Below are 22,608 nucleotides of genomic sequence, written 5' to 3'. Positions count from 1 at the left end.
TGGTTAACCAATAGCAGTTTAGTACTCTCTATGTTTCATATTAAGTGTTGTTTTAAGAAATTTTTTTTTTTATATTTTCAATATAAAACATTATTACCCATATACCTACCTATATTTCAATCAATAGAAAAATAAACATGAGATTAAAATTAATAAATTATGCATTAAAATACTAAAACGACAATTATTTTGCAACGAAAAATTTTACACTTAATGGCTTCAACTGGTGACTATCTTTTATGAAAAAAATTATGATGAATTTGTTGTTCCTCAAAATTAATACCAGTTATGTTGATTTTTTTGTCAAATTATTATGTATGGATCCCACCACATTCCTCTATGTTCTTTATAAAAAGATGAATTAACGAAGAAGTATTTTCCCCTTGTAAAATTGATAAGGAACATCTGTTCCTCAAGGTTCAATTATTTTTTTCAATTCAATTCTTTAAATGAAAGTTTGTTCAACTTTTTTCTGTTCATTTTTTTCATTTTCATGGTTACCAATTAAAGCCAATATGAAATGGAGGGAATATATTATTTATAATTGGATAATTTATATTATTTAATGATATTGTCCTCTAAAAAGTAAGTTTCTCAATTCTTGTACATAAAAGTAAAACATCTTATACTCCTTCTGTTTTATGATAAGTGTCATTCTAACTTTTTTTGATACACAAAAACATCACTTTACAATTCCAATGCAAAATATATTTACTTTTAGCTGAAAATTAATTGTAAAATACATTGATTTTATAAATAATTTTATTTATCTCAAATACTATTGGTCAAATATGTGTAATTAATAACAACTTACATATATGTCTATCACTTTTTAATATGTGTGAAAATTTTCAAAGTGACATTTATATAGAAACGTAAGGAGTATTATGGAACATAGAGAGTATTATTGAGATTTTTGTATGACAGTAGAGTTTAATTGTCCGTATGTTTTTTTTGCTATATTAATTATTATGGTTGTCTATGTTTTACATTCCGCAAAAATGTTGCATATTTGTGATAAACTAATATTGTACTTTTGATCAAAAAAACGTGCAAGTATTTTACCAACAAAAAAAGAAAGCGTATTAATTATATTTTCCGTAGAGCTAAGAGCATCTCCAACCCTCTTCTATATATATTTTTATAATAGCATTTAGAACAGAAACTACTCAAATCTTATTCTATTTCTTCTTCTAAAATAGAGATTGCTATATTTTCTTCTATTTATAGATGAAGAAATAACATTATTCTATGTTTTGCTCTATATTTGAAAATTTCTATTTTAGAAAAATATGTTAGAATAAATCACATCTCTATTATGGAATTCCTCTGTTATAGAAGAAAAATAGTAAAACCACATAGTCATGCAACGGGAATGCAAACGGTGCGTATCCAAATCTTCTTCGGGAACCAAAATGCTCGATCGCATCCATTATTGTTGTTTCCATCTTCCGTCTCCAAACCCCCACAATTAATAACCTCAATCAATTTTGCGAAGAAGTCATAAAACACGTTTTATAGTATACTGAAACGTAACGTTAATACTCGATAGTTTTAGGAGTTACTTAAACTTAGTAGATATGTGGTTGATTAAATGACCTTCCAATAATTGTTTTCGATGATTATCATAATTTTATAAATAGATTAATACAGCATCCATCTGATTATAAGGGGATCAATATTAATTCAATACAGTAGCTAGATGTACTTTTAATTCAGCCTATAATTTTACACGACGTACAAGTTAGTAACTATATATTATACACTACCGAGTTACTAATATTATACACGACATACAAGTTAATTAGCATCGCTTTTATACATATGTACAAGTTACATGACTTGTAAGCAGAGCCGGTCCTACAAAATATTAGACTAGAAGCAAAATTTTAAAATTGGCTGCTATCTGAGGGGTTTTGAACCTTGGTTGGGAGCAGAGAAAGTCCGTACCCCTTACTTTTTACCACTAGACCAAAGGAAACATTTGAAAATTTGTGGCCGAAATTATTCTTATATTTAAGCGGCTGGAAGCAGTGGCTTCTTTGGCTTGGCCTAGACAATATACTTTCATTAGCTTATAGTTTTACATGATGGTTTTGACTTATAAGATGTGAACAAAAAGGTTTGTAACATATAGCAACTTTAAATGTTTTTCTCACAAATCAGTTAAAATAGTATATATATGACTAAAACTCTAAAGCTAGCTAGTGTTTTGTCAGTTTCTTCGCAAATGGTGCAGACAAAAACAAAGATTCTTTGTCATTTTCCAACTAACAATCCTATATTTGTTGTCAGTTCCAACTAACAGATCTTTTTTTTGTTCTACAAGTATCTTTTCCCTCTTTTTTCTTCTTTTTAAATTTAAGCCGTTTGTTTTTTTTTCCACAGCCTAGCTAGTGAATATATGTGCCTAGTTACCGGTCCATTTGCTTGGCAGGGGATCTAACATATTCTCTTTAACATATTCTACAAGTGTCTTTTCTCTACCTTTTACAAGTTAAGCTTGCAGCCTCAAAAAATTAGGACCAGTTCTGGATGTATGCTTTTGGAGTTGCTTTGGTTTGTTATGGTAAATATTTTTTCTCTCTTTCTTTCTTAATTTTTCATATATTTAATTTGAATATAGTATATTGTATAACATGATAAAAGAAAGAAATGAGAAAAGGTAGTTTGTGTTACAAACATAAAGGAGAAAAGGTCGTTTTAATGAAAATGTGGGATCTATTTTTCGTAAAAAGGGGTCAAAATTTGGTGATTTATCAAAGATTCAGCAGTAATGTATATCAACGTAATAAATAAAACAATATTAGTTATAGCTTTTCTTTGGGAGGTGACGTCAACAAGCTCTTCTAGCGAGAGTATAATGCGGGGTTAAGTTTGTATGAGCCACACTACTGAGGAAAAGGCCGACATGATTTATTCAAGTTATGTATTGGTGTCGATTAGCTGAAATAATAGGTTAAGTTTGGATGTAGATAATTAAGCGAAAAAGTTTTGAAACTTGGGATTCAGGGCATGTTGTAGGACTAAGTATAAGACTTGTTCTGTATTCATTAGTTGATTTTGAGTGTGGGAACAGTGAAAAGAACAATCTGGAGCTTAAAGCAGTTAAATAGGGAGCAGTTAGATACGCTGCCTCGAAGAAGAAGGCTCAGTTATATGAGATGCTTGTAAGGGGGTAGAGCTTTCGGATTAAGAAGGGGAAGAGAAGTACTGTGTGGATTTCTTCAGGAAAGGAGTAGGACATGGAGAAGATTTACAATTATGGAGAAACAGCAACGGTTTCTGTTTCATCACCACCTGAAGATAAAGGCAGATGGTGAAGAAGAAGATGATGTTTCGTTGTTTAGCACTAGATTTGCTGGAGTTGGACGTGCCGTTAGGACAGCTGATATAAGTCCTACTTTTTTTTTGTAACAGCCACACAACAAATTGTTCATGAATCTATTAATGAATCTAGAACTTGAACAACAAGACTAGATAAACTCATTATCGTGGTGTCTACCAATTTATCAAGCAATCCTAACACCTAAAAAGAAAGATGCATCACATAAGATTCAAACCCATAACCTCTCCCAACAACTATTGCCACACAAACCTCTGGACTAAGAAGATTTTACAACAACTGTAATATATTTTACTCTACTTTAGTAAGTGAATCAACATATCTCTTAGGGTCGGCCCAGAGGGCAAGGCACCAAAGCCATGGATTAGGGCATCCAAATCAATGGGCATATTTTTTGAATTTATTTTTCTATTAGTATCTATAAACAAATAATTTATCTAGAGAGATCTTTAAGATTAATTACCTCAGCACACTCATAAATCAAGTTCTAGTTTCCCTTAAATCTATATTTGAACAATTCCAAAGATGTGAATATTTTTTTTAGATTTTTGTTTGTTTTTAAAAAGGTCACAAATGAGGATACATTAAGCGCATCATGCTTGAATTTGGAACATTCTTTAAGGAGCGGTATTCATTTAGACATAAATAATGATGTTTTTTATGGAAGTAAAAATTCTTCGGAAACTAATACCCAAAAAATTCGAAAACATATTGAAGTGCTTGATTTTTTGAAAGAAACAAAAGATTCTTTTCAAAACATGGAATTTAAATGCATATTGTTGACCATTCCGGTGACGATCACCACAGCTGAATAAATATTTCGAAGTTGGAGTTGGTAAAAACTATTTGCGGTCTATCATATCACAAAAAATATTAAATGAGTTGGTTATGTTATCAATAGAAATGAAAATAGTTGTAAGACTTGATTATATAAGTCTAATGGGTGATTTTGTAAGAAAATCTATATTTTCAACAATAAATATTCTTAATGTCACTATTTTTTAAATATATAAAACTATGGACTTTGATTTTTTTTAATGGAAAAATAAGTTGTTTTAATACTATTTTGTGATCTTGATAAAATTGGTACAAGAGCACAATTTTAAATTTTGAACTGGGATATTATAAAAGGTTAGTCCGACACTACTCTCTCTCTCTGATTAGTAATGAAACATCTGTTTGTGCAGAGAGGTTCATCAATAAGTGAACCAAGCAGAGAGGATACCAAGATAAATGTACTGTGTGTTGTTAAATTATGTCAATCGAAGTTTCAATACCAAGGTACAGAACGCACATAACAAAATGCAAGTCTCTTAGTAGTTGCTTCATCAAGATTTAAAACGGAGAAATTAGTCACAATATGATGTATGTACAACGGACAGTTTGGCCGAGTGGTCTAAGGCGCCAGATTTAGGCTCTGGTCCGAAAGGGCGTGGGTTCAAATCCCACAGCTGTCAATTTATTTCTTTTTTTTGTTTATTTAGATATTTCAGAGTCAAAATAATATCTAAACAGTACACAATTTTTTTTGAAAAACTTAAATAAGGCAGAACCATGTTTGTTATGTTATGGCGCGTAGTTATATTTCGGTTACAAATCCGATTAAATTATTAAAATGAAATACTTAAAATATAGTTGTGACCAGTTAAGGATGAAAAAATCTTCAATGCGTAGCTTGTACAACAAAAACTCAGCTGCGTAATCAAGAAGAAAAGAAACTCACGATAGGGGAAGATATAATTTAGAGAAACAAACCAGCAAACCTCTAACGGGATCCGAGTTCTTCAGTTGCTTCCTTTTAATCAAAATCATTCCACCTCGTTGGAATTTTTTCTACACCAATCCGTTACATCGTTGAATAACCAGCTCTACTTCGGCTATGTTCAACTTAGCCAAACCCGAATTGGATCTTTCGTTTAACATCAACAAGAGCAATTATTCTAGAACGGAATGGTAGGAATTTTAGTAAAGCATTTACTTTAGGTCAATGTTTATTGCTTTGAACTTTTACTAAATTATAGAGTGTTCCACTTACCTACGTCCCCTTGCATTATTATAAAATGACCATGCATGTCCAGCCTCCTCACGAAGACTTTGGTCCAGTTAACACAAATATGGACCAACGGTAGTTGATAAACAGAGAACTGGAAATCAAAAGAAAGAGTAATATTTAAATCCTTTTTCTACTAAGGACAGATCTTTGGGATCATGTTATGAAACTTTTTCATTCGAAAAGTTCCCGGCCAATTCCTATGAATTGTAAAAGGTAGTAGTTAGACTATTTCTTTCCTTCCTAAGTTCCTATATAATTAATATTTATATAATCCCTAGTTGCTGACTAGTTTATTGTTTATGAACGATCTTATCGCAAGTAGCCCATTTCTACTAACCAACGAGGAAGAAGCAATAGAACATTTTCTTCCTTCGCGTTTATATTATACTACTCATCTATCGCTTTTGAACTCTTAATCATCACCAAGTTCTCCTACTAACACAAACTCAGAGATTACTCTTAGTATTCAGTCTTTGCAACGTTTCTAATATCTCTTTATTCCAATGGCACAGAGCTTGCAATTGATCGTCCTCCTTGCTTCATATTTGTTCTTCTCGGGTATGTTTTTTTAATCGATTTATTCCAATGTAGTTTTATACAAAAAAACTATACTAGACTCTTATGCAATATCAATTATCTTTTCTTCCCTAACCTTAATTTCTTTGCAGGGGTCTTGTCGACAAGTATCCTTACCATAGAGAACAAATGCAACCAAACAGTTTGGCCAGTTATCTACTCATGGAAATCACAGCTCACCACCACCGGCTTCACTCTCAGAAGAGGCGAGGCGCGTGCCTTACAAGCGCCGTCGTCATGGTACGGTCTTATATCCGGCAGGACGCTTTGCTCAAACGACTCAACAGGAAACTTCACATGCGCCACGGGAGACTGCGAGTCAAAAACCATCGAGTGTCCAAGCTCATACAGTTGGTCTGAGGTGACTTATGTCTACTTTAGAATCGACTACGGCGGAACCAACAGCCACATCATCAGTTTGGAACACGGGTACAACCTTCCTGTAATGGTGGCCCCGTCACAGAGTAGCTCGACATGTTTTAGCTCGGGTTGTATGGTTGACTTGAACAAGACTTGTCCAGATAATCTTAAGGTGTTTGACGGTGCTAAACCAATCAGTTGTAGTAGCGCGTGCAAAGGATCCGGAACACCGGAAGATTGTTGCACAAACTACTTCAAGTCAAAGCAAAACTGCAAGCCGACATCATACACGCAGAACTTTGAGTTAGCTTGCCCATACGCATATAGCTACCCTTACAACAATAATAACAGCACATTTACATGCCCAAACTCGACTAACTACGTTATCACGTTTTGCCCATCCTTTATTCCCGACATCCCCAGGTAAAATTCTAATAAATACCTCCTTTTTATCATGTTTTGCACCGTTTTCAAATTTCATTATTCTTTTCCTATATATCGATTATGTGACACCAGTTGTGTGAATTAAATGGATACTCTATGAAAACGCCACCACGGCCCACGTAGTGTGTCAGCTTTTTGTTTTGTTTTAGGTTTTAAAAAGTCAGACATAGTCTTATATCAATCAGTTGTACAAATCATTTATTTTATCCTAGTGTGTTAGTTTATATGAACCGGTGATGTTTTATAATCCTTGAAAAGTACACAAAGACCCTTTTTGAAACCTACCAAGTCACCAACCAATATAATATAGAGGTTAGTAAGTTTTGTATTTTATTTAAAATATGGATCATTTTTCAAACTTTGATTTTAATATCAAACTAGAGATTTGTACCGTGGTGTGCGGATGTATAGATATATTTAGTTGATATTAGTTGCTAGCAGCATGAAAGTATGGATAAAATAATATACTGTTTTTCTCCCGTAATTTTGTGAGGATCCTAGTCCTAGTAAAAATAACAATAATGGTTCAATGTTTCATTTATTAACTTCTTTCTTCGTCTCTGGTGAAAAAAATAATCTGGATCCGCGTTATAGAAGCTCAATGGCAGGAGGGAAAGGTAAGCTTATTTATATTTTTTCATTATCCTATTAAAAACGTATACCAATGTTTATTTTGGTTAATCATTCCTTATATTTGATACATTTGCAGAAAGTTCTGTACGGAAGTTAGGACCCATACTCGGTACCACACTCATCCCAGCCACTTCTCTTTTAGTCATTCATGTACGTAAGACCTAACTCTTGCTTATTATTTCTTGCAGGAGGAATAGCAGCTGTAGCTTTGATAATCATCATTGTCGCGATTGTGGTAGTGGTGAGAGCAAGGAACGCGAGAAGACAGAGTTATTCGACCGACGAGAACATTGAAGCGGCTATAATGTTGAAACGATATAGTTACGAAAACGTCAAGGACATGACAAACTCGTTTGCTCATGTTCTAGGGAAAGGAGGATTTGGAAAAGTTTATAAAGGAAAATTACCCGATGCTAGCGGCCGCGATATAGCACTAAAGATATTGGATGATTCAAAGGGGAATGGAGAAGATTTCATCAATGAATTAGCTAGCATGAGTAGAGCATCTCATGTTAATATAGTCTCTCTATTTGGATTCTGCTACGAAGGGAGCAAGAGAGCTATCGTCTATGACTTCATGCCCAATGGATCACTTGACAAGTTTATTTCGGAGAATATGTCAACCAAGATGGACTGGAAAATTCTATACAACATTGCCGTAGGGGTTGCTCGTGGGTTAGAGTACTTGCACAATAGTTGTGTATCGAAGATTGTGCATTTTGATATAAAGCCACAAAACATACTCATGGATGGAGATCTGTGTCCGAAGATTTCGGACTTTGGCCTTGCTAAGCTATGCAAAAACAAAGAGAGTATCGTGTCGTTGTTGGACGCAAGAGGGACCATAGGTTATATTGCTCCTGAAGTGTTTTCCAAGAACTTTGGTGAAGCTTCGCATAAGTCAGATGTGTATAGTTACGGAATGGTGGTCCTGGAGATGATCGGGGCAAAGAACAATAGAAGAGCTGAAACTTCTAGGTCGAATCTAAGTTCAATGAACTTTCCAGAATGGATCTATGATGATCTCGAGAGGAAGGAAACCGTTAGACTTGTAGGAGATCATATAATGGAAGAAGAAGAAGAGAAGATAGTGAAGAAAATGGCATTGGTGGGGTTGTGGTGTATTCAGACAAATCCATCTGATCGTCCACCAATAAGAAAAGTCATAGGAATGTTAGAGGGAAGTCTAGAAGGTCTCCAGGTACCACCTAAGCCTCTCTTTGATTCACATCTGGTAGCGGCTTGGGAAACTATTAAAGACAGCCAAGATACTTCTAGTATCTCTACACAGAGCTTGTTAGAGAGAAAAACTCTTAGGCCCGGCCAAGATACTTTGATCGTTTCCAGAGAAGAGGTTTAAGATAGTGTGGAAGACAAACAAGATATTTCGTATTCCTCGTAAAACCAAAGCCAACAAGAAACTTGACAAAGTTTCTTGATGAAACTCATTTAATTTTGTTGATCTTTACCACTGTATAATTGTTGCTGTATTTTAGTGTGAAGTTTTGTTAGAATTATACTCCAAGATCTTCAAGATTAAATTAGTATTCGTTAATGGTTTATGAGTGGTTTAGTGTGAAAATGATGCATGTTGGATTATTGAGAGAGAAGAAACATGTTTATTAATGTGTAAAAATCATTCTTCATCAAACAAAGGGAGGTGTATCATACACCGTGTATGAAATCAATATCTCCATCAGTCTGATCCCTATGCTCTTCATGCTTCTTGTGAGTGGTGTGATAAAATGTAGCTCCAATGCGCAATTGAAACCCGGTTCTTAACATTTCTTTTTTCTTTTCAGCTATAAACCGAATCAAACCAAGATAAAGTCACGTGCTTACGTCACGTGTCTTCTAAGCAAATAGCCAAAGCGAACGGTGGTAAACAAAATAAAGAGACAGGGCGGTGACAAATGTAAAAATCACCTCCAATCCTTTCCGATTCCCGTCACCGTCGCCGGTGAGCTTCTTCTTCTTCTTCCTCCCCCGTCGAACGGTAGCATGTTTAATTTCTCGATTACTGTTCCGAATCTAGCTCAAAGTTCGACCCTTTTTTTTACAATTCTCCTACACTAATCGATCAGATTTTGACGATTCGTTTTTAGTTCATGTTGGTTTTTGAGTTTGAATCGAATCTAAGCTTAAAGTTCAATCCTTTTTTCAATTTCTCTAAGACCAATCTGCTTTTTCTCTTGTGTTGTTTCTACTGTTTGATTTTTGATTCATAAGATCTCATTGTCTGAATTTTCATATTGGTCTGAATTTCATATTGTTTCATAATACAAGATCATGGAGGAACATCATTGCTGCTTTTACTCCAAGATGCTCTCAAGATTCAGCATCGGTTCATTCGTGCTTAGTTTGGTGATAGTTCTAGTTGTCCGTGTGCTGTATGTTTTGTACCGCTGTGGCAAACCCTTTCCCAAAGGAGCTTCACCCTCGTTTACTACTCTGATTGTTCTTGGTTCTGGTAAGTCATTAATTTCAATTGGTGATGCAAGTGAAATGCGTATATTTTAAATTGGTTAAGATGAAAATGTTGTTAGGGGGACACACGGCGGAGATGTTGAGTCTCCTCTCTGTTTTGCGCATGGACAGATTCACACCAAGGTTTTACATTGCTGCAGCTACTGATAACATGAGTCTCCACAAAGCTCGTTCCTTTGAAGATTCTCTACTACCTGACAAGGTATATGCTTTATATATGCTTTAAGTATCTTGTGTGGTTGATGATGATTATGCGTCAGTCAACTCATTGGGCTATTTTATGTAGCCTGCTGTTAAGGAAGACGTCTCCTTACAGTTCACGCAAATTTACCGGAGTCGAGAAGTTGGTCAGTCTTATGTTACTTCTGTTTGGACTACCATTCTTGCTACACTTCACGCTCTCTGGCTAATGATCCGGATCAGACCCCAAGTGGTATAGTTTTTTCTTCAATCTTCATTGCTTTATTATTATCTTAAGGCTTCATATAACTAAATGTAGTTCAAAGTTTTTCAGATTCTTTGCAATGGTCCTGGGACATGTATTCCTCTCTGTGTGATCGCTTTCTTGTTCAAGGTATACACACTTCTGAAATCTATCGCTCTTCTTTTTGGGATGACCTTTAATGAACACAGACTGTATTGTGGATGTGATTCTTCTTAGTCACGGATTCTCCATTATATGTAGAATTTTCATCAAGTGCTTGTTTCTGTATTTGGTTGCAGGTGCTGGGAATCAGATGGTCATCGATCTTCTATGTTGAGAGTGTAGCAAGAGTTAAGAAGCTCTCGTTAAGTGGTTTGCTGCTTTACAAGTTAAGGATAGCTGATCAGTTCTTTGTTCAATGGCCACAACTGCAAAACAAGTATCCTCGGGCTCACTATGTTGGTTGCCTGATGTAAGCTGAATTTTTGGGAACTATCCTTATACATAGATTTGCATTACAATAACTTAGAATAGCTACAAAGTTTTACACAGTGTTGAAATACATTTTTCGTAATACGACTCATCTTTTTGGTTGCTCTGAACGCAAGTATAATCAATGAAGTTGTGTAATCAGCTTGCTGAGGTCTCTATCTTTTGCCCATTTGGTCCTTCTGCTTCTGGTGAGACAGAGGATTCTACTGTTGGGATTCCAACACTTTTCTTCGAGCTTTTGTCATCAAGATAGTGTTGGTAGACATAGGACATGAAACCCCAAATAGCCAAGATCATAGAAATCACCTTCAAACCGTTCATTTTGTCATGGAAAATGATGACAGCCATGATGGGAACCACAGGCAGCCCCAGTACGCTTATTGCATTTGAGAACAGAGAGGAAAGCTCAAAGATCAGTCCCGTGCCACCGATGTTGAACACCTGCCAGGTTATAGCTGTCCACACTAGGTTCATAACGTAAGATACTTTCCCAAGCTTGTAGTTTTCCATCTCATTGCTCAGAGTTTCCCACTCGCTGCTAGCGAAAAGCCCCACCAAGCTAACGCAACTGGCCACTAGGCTCATGTAAATGATCATATCCATAACTTCTGTGAAAGTCTGCCTCTTTAGGACTTTACGGAAGGCTAGCTGTTGTAGGGATAAGACTAGACCAAACCCAGCAGAAGCACCGATGGTGCATAAGAAGCTTGTGACATACTGTGCCTTTGTAACTTTTTGAGAGTTTGAGTCCTCGTTATTGAAGGCAAGGAGGGTGGAAGATATAGTTAGGAGCAAAAGAGAATTCAAAATGATGGGAGTGAGCTTCTGTGAGTTGAGGAAATAAGAGAAGAAAGCGTTGAAGGCTAATTGAGAAGCACAGATCAGTGAATAGGTTGAAACGGGAAGGTAAAGCAGTCCAATGGAGTATAGGTAGCAATCTGCTCCTACAAGAACTCCAAGAACTACGTAAACCATTACACGGTTCTTAAGTGAGGCTGCTTTTCCATCTATATGAGTTGTTGTTGTATGTGTTTTGATTGACAAGAGGTAATATGGAAGCAGAACAGGAAAGCCTACAAGTTGAACAACCGTTGCTAGCCACTTGCTGTTTCCTCCGTTGTCATAGTATATTCTTCCCAGAATTGTAGCAACTGATTGGCCTGAAATGACAAAGAATGTATAGACCGCCACCCGGAGACACCGTTTGTATGTGTTTGAGTGAGTTACTCCTGTTTGGTTTCTTTCTTCTTGGACTGTTGGGTTTGGTTCTTTTCCCTGCTGAACTGGTAGGTTAGGGAAGACAACACAGAGAATTAGCTTACAGTTTTACAGAAGATGAAAGACGACCAGTAAGATACTCACCGATGACTTGTAGTTCTTGATCACCATTCATGGTGGATGTGGTATATACCTCCTTGGAGATGGACAAGGAGGAGGTTGTGAACAAATTATAAGTGTCAGGTATCTTATTATCAAATTTATCAAGGTCTCTTGGTTGCTACTATGCTACCAAATGATAGCTATATATACAGGGATTAGGAGTCGGCACCGGTTATGTTTTCATTGCAACTTGGCCCCCCACATTGAGTAAATGGCGAGCTATAAATATCTCTTATCTTGTCATGAATGTGATTTTTCAAGATGCCACTATTGTTGACCAAGATATGAGTTAAGAAGTCAAGGAGGAAAATAATGTGTAGCCAATATTCTAACAGAAAATTTTCTTTGCCGGGTTAGTTGAGAAACATCAACATTGCGCAAAGACAACATGCACAACTTACACGCATACACACAAGTTGTGTGGCCTTTCAGGCTGTTTATTTTCAAAACCTCTTTGTCTCTATGGTTTGTTCCGTGTGACTATCTTTCTCTTTATGATGAGACATGTGGTGGTTTAGGAACACATACTTTTCACATTCAGGCTTGTGTGGGCAAGTCTTTTCGTCTAGGTAATGCTGATAGACAAATGAAAAGAAGCCCCATATAGCTAAAACGATGGAGAAGATCTTCAACACATCCATCTTATCATGGAAAACTATCACTGCTACAACTGGAACTATAGGCAATCGCACAGCATTTATGGTATTGGAGAACACAGAGGATGACTCAAAGATCAATCCCAATGTACCGATAGTGTGGACTTGCGAGGAGATAGCAGCTGAGGACAAAGTCACAACGTATGAAACCTTCCCGAGTCTGTAGTTTTTCATCTCGTTTTTTCAAAAGTTTCCACTCCCCACTAGCAAAGAGCCCTATCAGAACCACACAGCATGAAACTAGTGACTGGTAGATGGACATATCCATGACTGCTGAGAATGAAGGTTTCTTCAAAACTTTCGTGAGGATTAGTTGTACCAGTGATAAAAGCAGTCCGATCCCAGCAGAAGCACTGATGGTGCATACGAACCCTAACGCATACTCTAGTCTTGAGACCTTTCTCATGTTTTGCGACTCGTTGCTGAACACCAAGAGTGCAAAGGAAACAGTAAGGAGAAACAGAGAGTTGACAATGGGAGGAGTGAACTTTTGTGAGTTGAGGAAGTGTGAGAATAAGGCAGTGAAGGCTAACTGCGAGGCGAAGATGAGGGAGAAAGTAGAAACAGGTAAGTAGAGCAACCCTACTGAAGACGTATAACTGATAGCAGATGCTAAGAGGCCAAGACATATGTAAGCTAATCCAAGAGTGGTGAAGGAGAAGAGAAGTTTGTGAGACTTGGATCTGTTTTTACAGGTTGTTTGTTTCGTGAAAAGAATTTGTATAGAAACAAAAGAGGGAAGCCTATGCGTTGGAGAACTGTTATCATCCATGTGCTTGTTCCACCATTTTTCATAATACAATCTGCCCAGGACTGTAGAAAGTGCTTGGCAGGTAAGGACAGAGAACACATAAATGGAGATTCTGAGCCACTTCTTGTAGTTCCTGGTTTGAGGTACCGAGGATGATTCAGTTACCTCATGGTCTAGTAGGTTTGCTTCTAAGTTCTGGTCACCTGAAACATCATAAACTAAGAACGTTCTAAAGAAATAAAAGCCAAATGATCTTAACATGTTTTCAGATGCATTTAAAAGGAATCTACACTATTCATTAGATGTTTTTTGCTTACCGTTGACATAGAGTTCTTGAGATCTTTCCATGACAGCTCTTAAGAACAAAAGTTTTTGCTTGGCGTTGACTTTGAGGTCTCTTGGAAACCTTTAATGGTAGCTTGTTAATATAGGCTGGGCATGGAGCTCCAGTCTTAAAATAACTTTTAACTTTAATTTCTTTTGTCTGAATCTTTTATTCTTTAGCATCTTTGGAAGTGGAATCAGACGTTAACAAATATACAAGATTACATGGTGGCTTTAAGCACACTTGACATTTTTAAAGTTTTCAATATTCTTGGGGGTGTCATATATAACTGTTTAATTTAGATGCAACTGGCTATAACTTATAAAAGCTTTGCAACGTTCTTGGATCTTTGTCCAAGCCACATGACTGTTGTCTTCTTGATAAGCATAAGAAGCTAAGCCCAAATGGCCAAAATAATCAAATCTGTGAGTGGAAGATTCTGATAACATTAGAGAAGAGCGATGATAACTTCAAATTCAATAATCAAAAAGTTTCTTTCAAGTGGGTAAAATCACAAAAACAGTTTAAAACAAAACAAAATGCTTTTTGGTGAACTAATATTATTAATCCAAAATAAATAAAACACAGGGAGACAATTAGATGATGGAATTTTTTTTTTAATTTTGGTCAAATAGAGATCATTTATTCTAGGAGAGTTGTTACAACGGTTTAGTTATTAAATAAAATTCTAAAATTTATAAAACCATTAGGTCTTGGATCTTTGTCTAGTCCTGAATGTTGTTACTCTTCTCTTCTTGTGTTTCTTTTTCTTCCTCTTCACCTTGAGGAATCTCTTGCTCTTCTTCTGGTTTTGGATCATCAATATAATGCTGGTAAGCATAAGAAACGAATCCCCATATGGCCAAAAACATTGCAATCAACTTGATTCCACTCATCTCATCTCGGAAGAACACAACAGCAAGAACAGGAACAACAGGTAAACAAAGAGTGCTTATCACGTTTGAGAAAAGCGATGAAACTTCAAGAATCAAACCCACACTACCGATCCAACAAGCTTGCCAAGATATCATTGAACCAATATTTATCAAAAGATAAGAGTGTTTCCCAAGCCTAAACTCTTCCATTTCTGTACTTAACATTTTCCATCCACCACTTCCAAAAAGTCCAACCACAACTGCACAAGTAGCAACTAAAGACTGATATGTGACCATGTCCAATATAGCCTTGAATGTTTGTTTCTTTAGGATCTTTTCGAAAGCGTAGTCTGTTAAAGAAAGCACTAGAGAATATCCAGCTGAGCTACCGATGGCACAGATGTACCCAATCACATAATTGTATTTGGAAGATGAGTTTGAAGTAGAAGATTGATCAGGCTCAGGTTGGATGACAAGAAGTGTAGAAGATGTGGTCAAGAGAACAAGTGAGTTGAGTATACAAGGTGTGAACTTCTGTGAGTTAAGGAAGTAAGAGAAGACAGCATTAAAAGCCAACTGAGATGCAGAGATCAAAGAGAAAGTTGAGACAGGAAGGTAGAGTAATCCAAAGGAATACAGAACACTGTGACCAGCAGCAAGCAAGCCAAGTCCTATGTAAACTAAACAAAGTGTCAAGAAGGAAGTAGTTGTTTTATTGGTTAAGGTATTATTAGTCTTTGAAGACGACTCAGGCTTTAGGTAATAATAGCAAGGAAGGGTTAAAGGAAAACCAACTAGCTGAACTAAGGTCTCGAGCCAAATACTGTTGCCACCTTTGTCGTAGTAAAGTCTACCTAATAGAGTGGCTATTGTCTCTCCGGCTAAGAGGAGAATGACGTAGAGAGACACTCTTAACCTCCATGAGTAGTTGTGACTTCTCTGTTCTGTTGAGGATTTCCTAATTTCAGGTTCTGATCACCACATGAAAAAACAGAACAAGGACGTAAGTAAAAAAAGAACACAAGAAACAGAACAAGTGGCTAAACTACCTACCGACATTGACGTGAATATGCAGTTCTTGAGTTTCTGATTCTACTTCCATCTTAGCAACCAGGAGGGAGCAATATCTCAGGGAACAAACAAAGACGATGAGTCCTAAACTGCTTATTTATAGGCAAATGCGTATGCATCATATTATAAACAATCTTGTTATTACTTAGTATATTAATATATCGGTTATTAAAATATAAATTATATGGATATAATCTGTCAAGCTATTACCCGAAATGGTTAGATGCACTCTTGACATGAACCATTTTCCCCCAATGATTTCGCATTCCATCTTTAACCTAACCAATTTTTTTTACCTAACAAATATTTTCTTGTCATTTATCTTTTAATAAGCCAGAAAAAAACTTACGAATGGAATCAGATTACCTAACAAAAGTCTCCAACTTTTTTTTTTTTTTAAAGTCTCCAACTTTATAAAGTCTCCAACTTTATATGACGCATATGAAGAAAACGTGTAACAAAAAGACCATAACAAAGCGTAGAAGTTATATAACAAGAAAATGTTCATGATGATAGTAATAAAAATTAGTGACATGAAGATGGGCTTCCAGTCCGAATGTATTTAGCTCTAACGTATCTACAAGAAGAGACAGCTTCACTTCCTCTGTTACTGGTCTGCTTTTCTCCATCAGAAGAAGATAGATAAAAATGAAATTGTACTTTCTTGCATGGCATTCCTTTGCTACAATGCAGCTGCACTGCGACCCTTGAAGATGGTGTTCCTCTTATGCTCTTGAAGTATATCTTACTCAGCTTCACCTTAGATGGTAACTACAATAAGAAATGAATTAGAACTGTGCTCTCGGATCAATTTCAGTAACTAATCTTCAGCAAAACTATCAATGCCACTCAGATCAACATGGTTTGGTTCTTATGTTCTTGACGTTACATGTCACTTAAATTTACTCCAAAGGGTACCTGAAATGTAATCTTTATCACACATTCTAGCTTATAAGAATGGTAATTTGACAACAACAAAAATTTCTTCAACCGGCGCTAAACACAGTTTAATCTTGACGCTTGAGAAACTAGATAGGTAGAGATGTAGCTCGATTTTTTCTGAATCTATGACAGTATATCAAGAGTACCTGAAAATGTAATGTTTAATGATAGTATCCAAGTAACTTACATGACTTCGAAGTGCAAGAAGAGAAAAGACTATAAAACTTATCAGTGATGATGGATAAGTAACACTAACATTGTTCATAATAATGTTCTGAAAAGTCATGTTGGTAGCTACACATAGGCCAGGAGAAGGAGCCCAAGTTTTGGTCCTTATACGGTATAATATCGTACAAACCTATATAACATCCCTACTTATACCATTCGTTGTACCACTCATCTTGCAAAGTTGCAATCCCTCACCACCAGTCCCTTCACATCTTTGTCATTTGGATATCTCCCTAACCTCCCAACGCTTTAGCCGCAAGAACACAAAACCGTTTCAGCAACTAGAGTTAAAAAAGAAAAAAAAAGTTTTTGCCGCCCTTTTACAAAAAAAAAAAGAGTTTTCTTTTTTGGTGGGCTATAGGGGACCAAGGTCCCTTTTTTTTTCAAAACTTAAAAACCTTACAATCAAATGAGTTAGCAATCTCATGGATATCATCCGACAAGATTAAAGCAACATGTTCCGGAACAAACTCAAAATACTGTTAACCGAAAGGTAAAGAAGACGCATAGTTAGCTAATCCATCTGCTAGACAATTAGCCTCCCTATGCACATGTGAAATTTTGACTAACCAGTCTTTTGATATAAAACCATAGCACAACTGTACTACGAATGATAGGGGATGAGAATCATGAATCCCTGTCTTAAGAAAAAAAGAGTTTTTGCTACATATATAATTTATCATGATCAAATGGTGTGAACGTCCCGGTCCAATCTGTTGTCCCATATTTTTTAATATATAAGATCTGATTTTTTTTTAAAATATATATTTTATATTCTTTTAAAAAATACATATATTTTTATATTAAACATAAGAAAAGGCCTCCAAGTTTTTTTTTTATCATAGTTTTACTTTTATAGTTTATATAGTAATATCTCTTCGTGTCACTATAATTTTCTAGGGACTAGGGGGTTTGGCAATTACGTGATTCACCCGGAAGATTCTTTAGTATGTAGCGTTGCTTCTCCTTCTAAATTATGGCTTCTTTTTGTTTTTGTTAGGTAAATTTGATGCTGACCTCGAAAAAGGACAAAAATATCATTATCAGGAGTTTTTTTTTTGGTAAAATTATCAGGAGATTTGTTCGTATCATAAACTTTAATATATAACTGAACTTACTAAATAAATGTTTTAACTAATGTAGATATGTGATATGTCAAATGGATTCTCCTTATGATTCTAGATATGATTGGACTGGATATCATCTTTTTCATCTATGCATGCCAGATCATTCTCAGTCAAAACATCTACAGGACTACAAGATTGGCCATATGTAGAAGAAATAATAGGATTTCCTTTTGTTTGATATGTTTAACATATAAAACATATTTTAGTAACATACTTGAGCTTTAGACGAATTATATGCCATTGCCAAACGTCATTCTATGGCTCTTTTGATAGAATGTTCGAACTTTTTCAACTAAAACTCCAATTCAATTTTAAATGTGATTTATCTCAAAACTTGAGTAATTTTATATCACTAAAGTATAAACGTATTCGACAAAGCTACTGTATTTGAATCAATTAAAAACAAATTGAATAATGGATCATGATGAACAGACTAGGGATTAGATACCAGTTGAATTTCAAAATGAACATAAATTTGAAAATAGGAAAATAGGAAAATGAAGTTACATCGGAGGTCGCATGTTAAAATTGAGAAGCCACATGGTCTTATGATGCTCTCACCTCAATCATATATAATTCAGATAGAAACATATTTTCATGCGTTTAGTGACTTTGGTATATGACATAAATGAGCTTCCAGATCATTTGTCCACATATCTGTATTAGGCCTGGGCACGGATCGGATATTCGGGTTTTTGAAGGTATTTGTGATTTGCTTCGAATGTTACGGATATCTGATTTTTCGATTTGCTTTGCTTCGGAAAAATACGGATATTCGGAAAAACGGATATCCGGAAAATAAATAGATATTTGCGGATATTCGCGGATACTTACGGATCTCTCATTTGTTTTGATTAATACAAATAATCTTAAAAATTTGATACAAATTTGTTTTGTAAAATATATTTTTTGCATGATATAAAAGATAAAAATAAAAAAAAGCAATGAATCTTCATATTTTGTAAATTTTTAAACTTAGTTAAAATTATAATAACACAAAACTTAAAAAAAAATTATAATTATCGTAAATATTTTCTCTTTCTTTTATGTAATACTTTTATATAAGTAATAATATGAATAGAATCTATCAAATAATATATTAGAATAATAATTATATAATTTTATACATTTAAAACTTTAAATATAATCAAAATATACATGTATTTATATATTGACGGATCGGATCGGATATTCGCTTCCCAAAATTTTAATATTTGTGATTTGCTTCGATTTTGACGGATATTGAATTTTAGTATTTGCTTTGCTTCGAAAGCTTACGGATATTCGGAATTTTCGAATCGAATAGCAACGGATAACGAATCGAATCAAATTTAACGGATAAAATGCTCAGCCCTAATCTGTATACGCTGATCCGGTGATCGGCTTAAAAGTTGAACGCAAAATAAAAGAAAAACAGCATTTTGGTATATTGTTATTGTCAGAAATTGTTGCCGTCAGAAAATACATTTATATGCTGACAACGATACCAATCCATCTCGAATCTAGCGCAGTATCTAAATAAATGTCACTCTTGAATGCATGCCTTGTTCCAAAGTAAGTCTCCGAATAAAAGTGGAGTAAAAGATTATATCGATAGTTCCAGAGTTCCATATATATACTCTTCACATTGGTTTTCTCAAATTCACCCTAGGCTCAACCAAAGCGAATAGAGTTTTCACGATCTATATGATGAGATACTACTTTAGCAAGAAGTGGGCATCTCCATGAAAACTAAATCAATTGTTAAGAAAGTTTTAGTTTCCATATTGCTTTTTATTTAGTGGGATTATCGCTTGAGGATGTGTGTAACTTGTTTTGTTTTTATTAGTTTGTTCTTCAACAAATTCTTAAAAGAAAAAAAAACTTCAACAAATTCTTTTAGGTCTGAAGAAAGGTCTTAGTTGGCATCACAGCGATCTTATGTTTTAAGATATCAGGTTCACTCTTAACACTATATGCTCTCATTGCAGACCGTCTTACTCAGACAGTGGAAGGAGTGAGGTCGCAGGGACATACATTATCACGCTGATGTATGAGTTTTCTCCCTAGTTAACATTTAGAGCATGGTTAACTCTGGTAGTTTAGTCAGAGTTTTTAATTTATGATTTTGACATTTTTTTTTCTTTCCATTTTTTGAGTAAAACACGGTTATTATAGCCCTTATCTAAGAGATGCTTCTTAGTTTTTCTTAGTTAAAATCTAAGAAAACCTAAGAACCATCTCTTATCCGAAGCTAAGAACTTCATTTAAGAGACCTAGATTTATCATGGTCAGGGCATATATTATAAAATCATACGCTAACTACAATTAACTTGAAATGACTTTTCATCCCACATTTCACATCAAAACAAGTAATTCATTAGCCCAGCAATGTGAGCAATTTTCTTCTATTCAAGATTTTTATATATTTCTAAATAATTAATTTTCTTCTTATTTTATAGGATTCTGGAATATAAAATATTATTTTCAGCTCTATTGGTAGGGGTAAGTCTACTGGTCCACAGTCTATGTTTCCATGTGTGTGGATAAGATAGAAAGCAGAACAGGTCAAATCTTTCTTGGGTCCATTCTCTCTTTAAGACACAAGGACGAACTCAACTTGATTTGCTTGATATTCACTCTTGTTCACACTCTTAGATATTCGACGTGCACAACGTTTTTTTAATATGTAACCCTTGTATCAAATATTTCGATTAGAATTTCTTCTCTCTTGCGACTTGTGAGCTTTCCGATTTAAATTTTTAATTCCCAGAAAGCACAAGAAATATTCTCTGTACTGTATGGGAGATTTATCCTAACTAGAAGTATGTCCTTTTTTAGCTTCTAAATATGATAGTACAACTTACAGAACCTGATCACCCAATAACATCGTCTTATAAAATCATCCAAATTACAGGAACTACAATATTACAGCAAAACAAACAAACAAACAAAAAATATACTGTTAACCCATTAACATATATCATTAAATATAGTACAAGCTCAATTTATGTCCCATTCTCTCATGAAAAAAATATATGTACATGCAGATAAGAGAGACAAAAATAGATATTAAGTTGCATATGCATTGGAACTCCTCTCTCTCTAATTATATGTATATAGTAGTACTATATAATTGTATATATTTAGTTTATAGCTATGATCAGCTAAGGCTCTTGTCTGAAGAAAATGGAAGGGAATATCTCCTTTAAGAGCTCATATTCACCTCCTTGGTGATACTCTTGATGAGTGCTAGGGTTTGCATTCACACTACCATAACCACTCTGTTCATATGATCCGTAGTCAAAAGCTGTCGCTGCGAAACCGCCGCTAGTATAAGCAGACGACCGAAACATGTCATGAGTGAAGCTTCCCGGAGTTATGAAGTCAGCGGAGTACATAGCAGCCGCGGCGGAACTTCCCCGGAGATTAGTCGGGAGCGGGTGATTGTGTTGTCCCTCGTAAGTTGTAATCACAACTGTTGGATCTTGGAACGATCTCTCTACTCGCTTCTTCACATTGCACTTCTGTGTTGTACATCTATAGTAACTCCTATTTTCATTTGCATGTATAAAACATTAGTTACACAATACACAAATCATTTCTTGTCTTTGACCATAAATTGCAAATGCATAAATAAAAATAAACAAATTGAATTACCTTGGATATATGCTGTTTTTGACGGCCTTTTGGCCGTATTTTCTCCACCGATAACCATCTTCAAGATGATCAACTTCGCTTTTAGTCATAAACGAGACTCGTGGCTCTCTTTGTTTCTTCTCCTCGTTCTTTTTCGATTTACCTCTAAAATGACAGATTATAAAATTACTACATACTAGACTAGATTCCTAAATGAGGGTACGTATCATTTGATATTCCAAAAAGTTATATAATAACATAATAAATAAACGACTTACACTTTTTTAGAGCTTTGATTTTCTTCACCTCCATCCCCAACGAGCTCTCGTTTTTTTTGGCCCTTTCCGGAATCTTCCCCAGGATGATCAGCCTCGCTAGCGGAAGAAGATGCTGAAACCCTAGTTGGAGTCTCACCGATAACATCAATAGATACTTCGCGTTTTGATTCTTGGTCGATGTAAGAGTTGAAAACCTCTGAGGAGGAGGGAGAAGGGGCAGAAGTTTTCGGAAGTAGAGAGTCGTACGCTCCAGGAGAGCTTTGGAGGCAATCGGCTAAGGAGTAGGAAGGTGGACCGTAACCATTGTTTCCATAAGATGGGGTTGAAGTAGGGAGAGTCATCAGTTCGTATAAAGAGAAGGATGGAGGGTACTGGTAGTTGTATAGATCTTTGCTTTCATTAGACATGGTGAAGAACAGTGAAGAGAAATAAGGGAAAAAAAATGAAAAGTAAAGAAGATAAAGAGTAAGAGATGAGAAAAGCCTGGGGGGTTAGGTTTTTTTGTATGGGGTCTAGATTTGTGTTTGGACTTTGATTGGGTC

At 35.3% G+C, this 22,608-nt stretch overlaps 5 protein-coding genes, 1 long non-coding RNA gene, 1 other non-coding gene and 1 pseudogene across 9 annotated transcripts; 4 read left to right on the top strand and 4 right to left on the bottom strand.

The window, feature by feature from the left end:
- The first annotated feature begins 2,388 nt into the window (after positions 1-2,388).
- Positions 2,389-3,389, top strand: LOC130507897 (uncharacterized). The gene is made up of 2 exons (XR_008942528.1): positions 2,389-2,569; positions 3,080-3,389. It is a non-coding gene; the product is annotated as an uncharacterized LOC130507897 (long non-coding RNA).
- A 1,334-nt stretch (positions 3,390-4,723) lies between these two features.
- TRNAL-UAG (transfer RNA leucine (anticodon UAG)) lies at positions 4,724-4,803 on the top strand. The gene has a single exon. It is a non-coding gene; the product is annotated as a tRNA-Leu (tRNA).
- A 954-nt stretch (positions 4,804-5,757) lies between these two features.
- LOC108816618 (PR5-like receptor kinase) lies at positions 5,758-8,962 on the top strand. The gene is made up of 5 exons (XM_018589185.2): positions 5,758-5,957; positions 6,068-6,758; positions 7,374-7,396; positions 7,489-7,521; positions 7,601-8,962. Exons 1-5 carry the CDS (start codon positions 5,903-5,905, stop codon positions 8,770-8,772), a joined length of 1,974 nt encoding a protein of 657 aa, XP_018444687.2. The 5' UTR covers positions 5,758-5,902; the 3' UTR covers positions 8,773-8,962.
- Positions 8,963-9,240: 278 nt separating this feature from the next.
- Positions 9,241-10,921, top strand: LOC108825350 (uncharacterized). Of its 3 annotated transcripts, none has more exons than XM_018598650.2 (6): positions 9,241-9,372; positions 9,699-9,882; positions 9,959-10,101; positions 10,186-10,332; positions 10,414-10,473; positions 10,623-10,921. In XM_018598650.2, the coding sequence occupies exons 2-6, from the start codon at positions 9,702-9,704 to the stop codon at positions 10,797-10,799; spliced, it is 708 nt and encodes a 235-aa protein (XP_018454152.1). In that variant the 5' UTR covers positions 9,241-9,372; positions 9,699-9,701; the 3' UTR covers positions 10,800-10,921. The 3 variants fall into 3 exon arrangements, with proteins under 3 accessions (XP_018454152.1, XP_018454157.1, XP_056859030.1); XM_018598655.2 differs by having other exon boundaries at positions 9,282-9,408; XM_057003050.1 differs by having other exon boundaries at positions 9,318-9,411.
- Positions 10,797-12,690, bottom strand: LOC108816640 (purine permease 21-like). Its single transcript, XM_018589205.2, has 2 exons — positions 12,178-12,690; positions 10,797-12,098 (listed from the first exon to the last, which is right to left on the bottom strand). The coding sequence occupies exons 1-2, from the start codon at positions 12,206-12,208 to the stop codon at positions 10,954-10,956; spliced, it is 1,176 nt and encodes a 391-aa protein (XP_018444707.1). The 5' UTR covers positions 12,209-12,690; the 3' UTR covers positions 10,797-10,953.
- LOC108839416 (probable purine permease 22) lies at positions 12,639-14,098 on the bottom strand (annotated as a pseudogene).
- A 529-nt stretch (positions 14,099-14,627) lies between these two features.
- Positions 14,628-15,998, bottom strand: LOC108816649 (probable purine permease 6). Its single transcript, XM_018589216.2, has 2 exons — positions 15,856-15,998; positions 14,628-15,773 (listed from the first exon to the last, which is right to left on the bottom strand). The coding sequence occupies exons 1-2, from the start codon at positions 15,902-15,904 to the stop codon at positions 14,653-14,655; spliced, it is 1,170 nt and encodes a 389-aa protein (XP_018444718.1). The 5' UTR covers positions 15,905-15,998; the 3' UTR covers positions 14,628-14,652.
- A 5,027-nt stretch (positions 15,999-21,025) lies between these two features.
- LOC108840217 (WRKY transcription factor 28) lies at positions 21,026-22,608 on the bottom strand. Its single transcript, XM_018613051.2, has 3 exons — positions 22,067-22,608; positions 21,810-21,953; positions 21,026-21,701 (listed from the first exon to the last, which is right to left on the bottom strand). The coding sequence occupies exons 1-3, from the start codon at positions 22,471-22,473 to the stop codon at positions 21,317-21,319; spliced, it is 936 nt and encodes a 311-aa protein (XP_018468553.1). The 5' UTR covers positions 22,474-22,608; the 3' UTR covers positions 21,026-21,316.

This window comes from Raphanus sativus, chromosome 2, assembly GCF_000801105.2.
Source record: "Raphanus sativus cultivar WK10039 chromosome 2, ASM80110v3, whole genome shotgun sequence".
Classification (NCBI taxonomy): Eukaryota; Viridiplantae; Streptophyta; class Magnoliopsida; order Brassicales; family Brassicaceae; genus Raphanus; species Raphanus sativus.
Note: the sequence above shows the minus strand (reverse complement) of the source record. Positions and strands in the feature narration are given on the sequence as shown.

Coding starts and splice junctions, on each gene's coding strand:
- LOC108816640 (XM_018589205.2), bottom strand. CDS start 12,208: ATGAATGGTGATCAAGAACTACAAGTCATCG. Junction 12,099..12,177: donor TCAAGAACTACAAGTCATCG/GTGAGTATCTTA, acceptor CTAACCTACCAG/TTCAGCAGGGAAAAGAACCA.
- LOC108816618 (XM_018589185.2), top strand. CDS start 5,903: ATGGCACAGAGCTTGCAATTGATCGTCCTCCTTGCTTCATATTTGTTC. Junction 7,397..7,488: donor CTCAATGGCAGGAGGGAAAG/GTAAGCTTATTT, acceptor ATACATTTGCAG/AAAGTTCTGTACGGAAGTTA. Junction 7,522..7,600: donor GAAGTTAGGACCCATACTCG/GTACCACACTCA, acceptor TATTTCTTGCAG/GAGGAATAGCAGCTGTAGCT.
- LOC108816649 (XM_018589216.2), bottom strand. CDS start 15,904: ATGGAAGTAGAATCAGAAACTCAAGAACTGCATATTCACGTCAATGTC. Junction 15,774..15,855: donor GCATATTCACGTCAATGTCG/GTAGGTAGTTTA, acceptor TGTGGTGATCAG/AACCTGAAATTAGGAAATCC.
- LOC108840217 (XM_018613051.2), bottom strand. CDS start 22,473: ATGTCTAATGAAAGCAAAGATCTATACAACTACCAGTACCCTCCATCC. Junction 21,954..22,066: donor AATCAAAGCTCTAAAAAAGT/GTAAGTCGTTTA, acceptor CTGTCATTTTAG/AGGTAAATCGAAAAAGAACG. Junction 21,702..21,809: donor AAAAACAGCATATATCCAAG/GTAATTCAATTT, acceptor AAATGAAAATAG/GAGTTACTATAGATGTACAA.
- LOC108825350 (XM_018598650.2), top strand. CDS start 9,702: ATGGAGGAACATCATTGCTGCTTTTACTCCAAGATGCTCTCAAGATTC. Junction 9,883..9,958: donor TCTGATTGTTCTTGGTTCTG/GTAAGTCATTAA, acceptor AAATGTTGTTAG/GGGGACACACGGCGGAGATG. Junction 10,474..10,622: donor TGATCGCTTTCTTGTTCAAG/GTATACACACTT, acceptor ATTTGGTTGCAG/GTGCTGGGAATCAGATGGTC.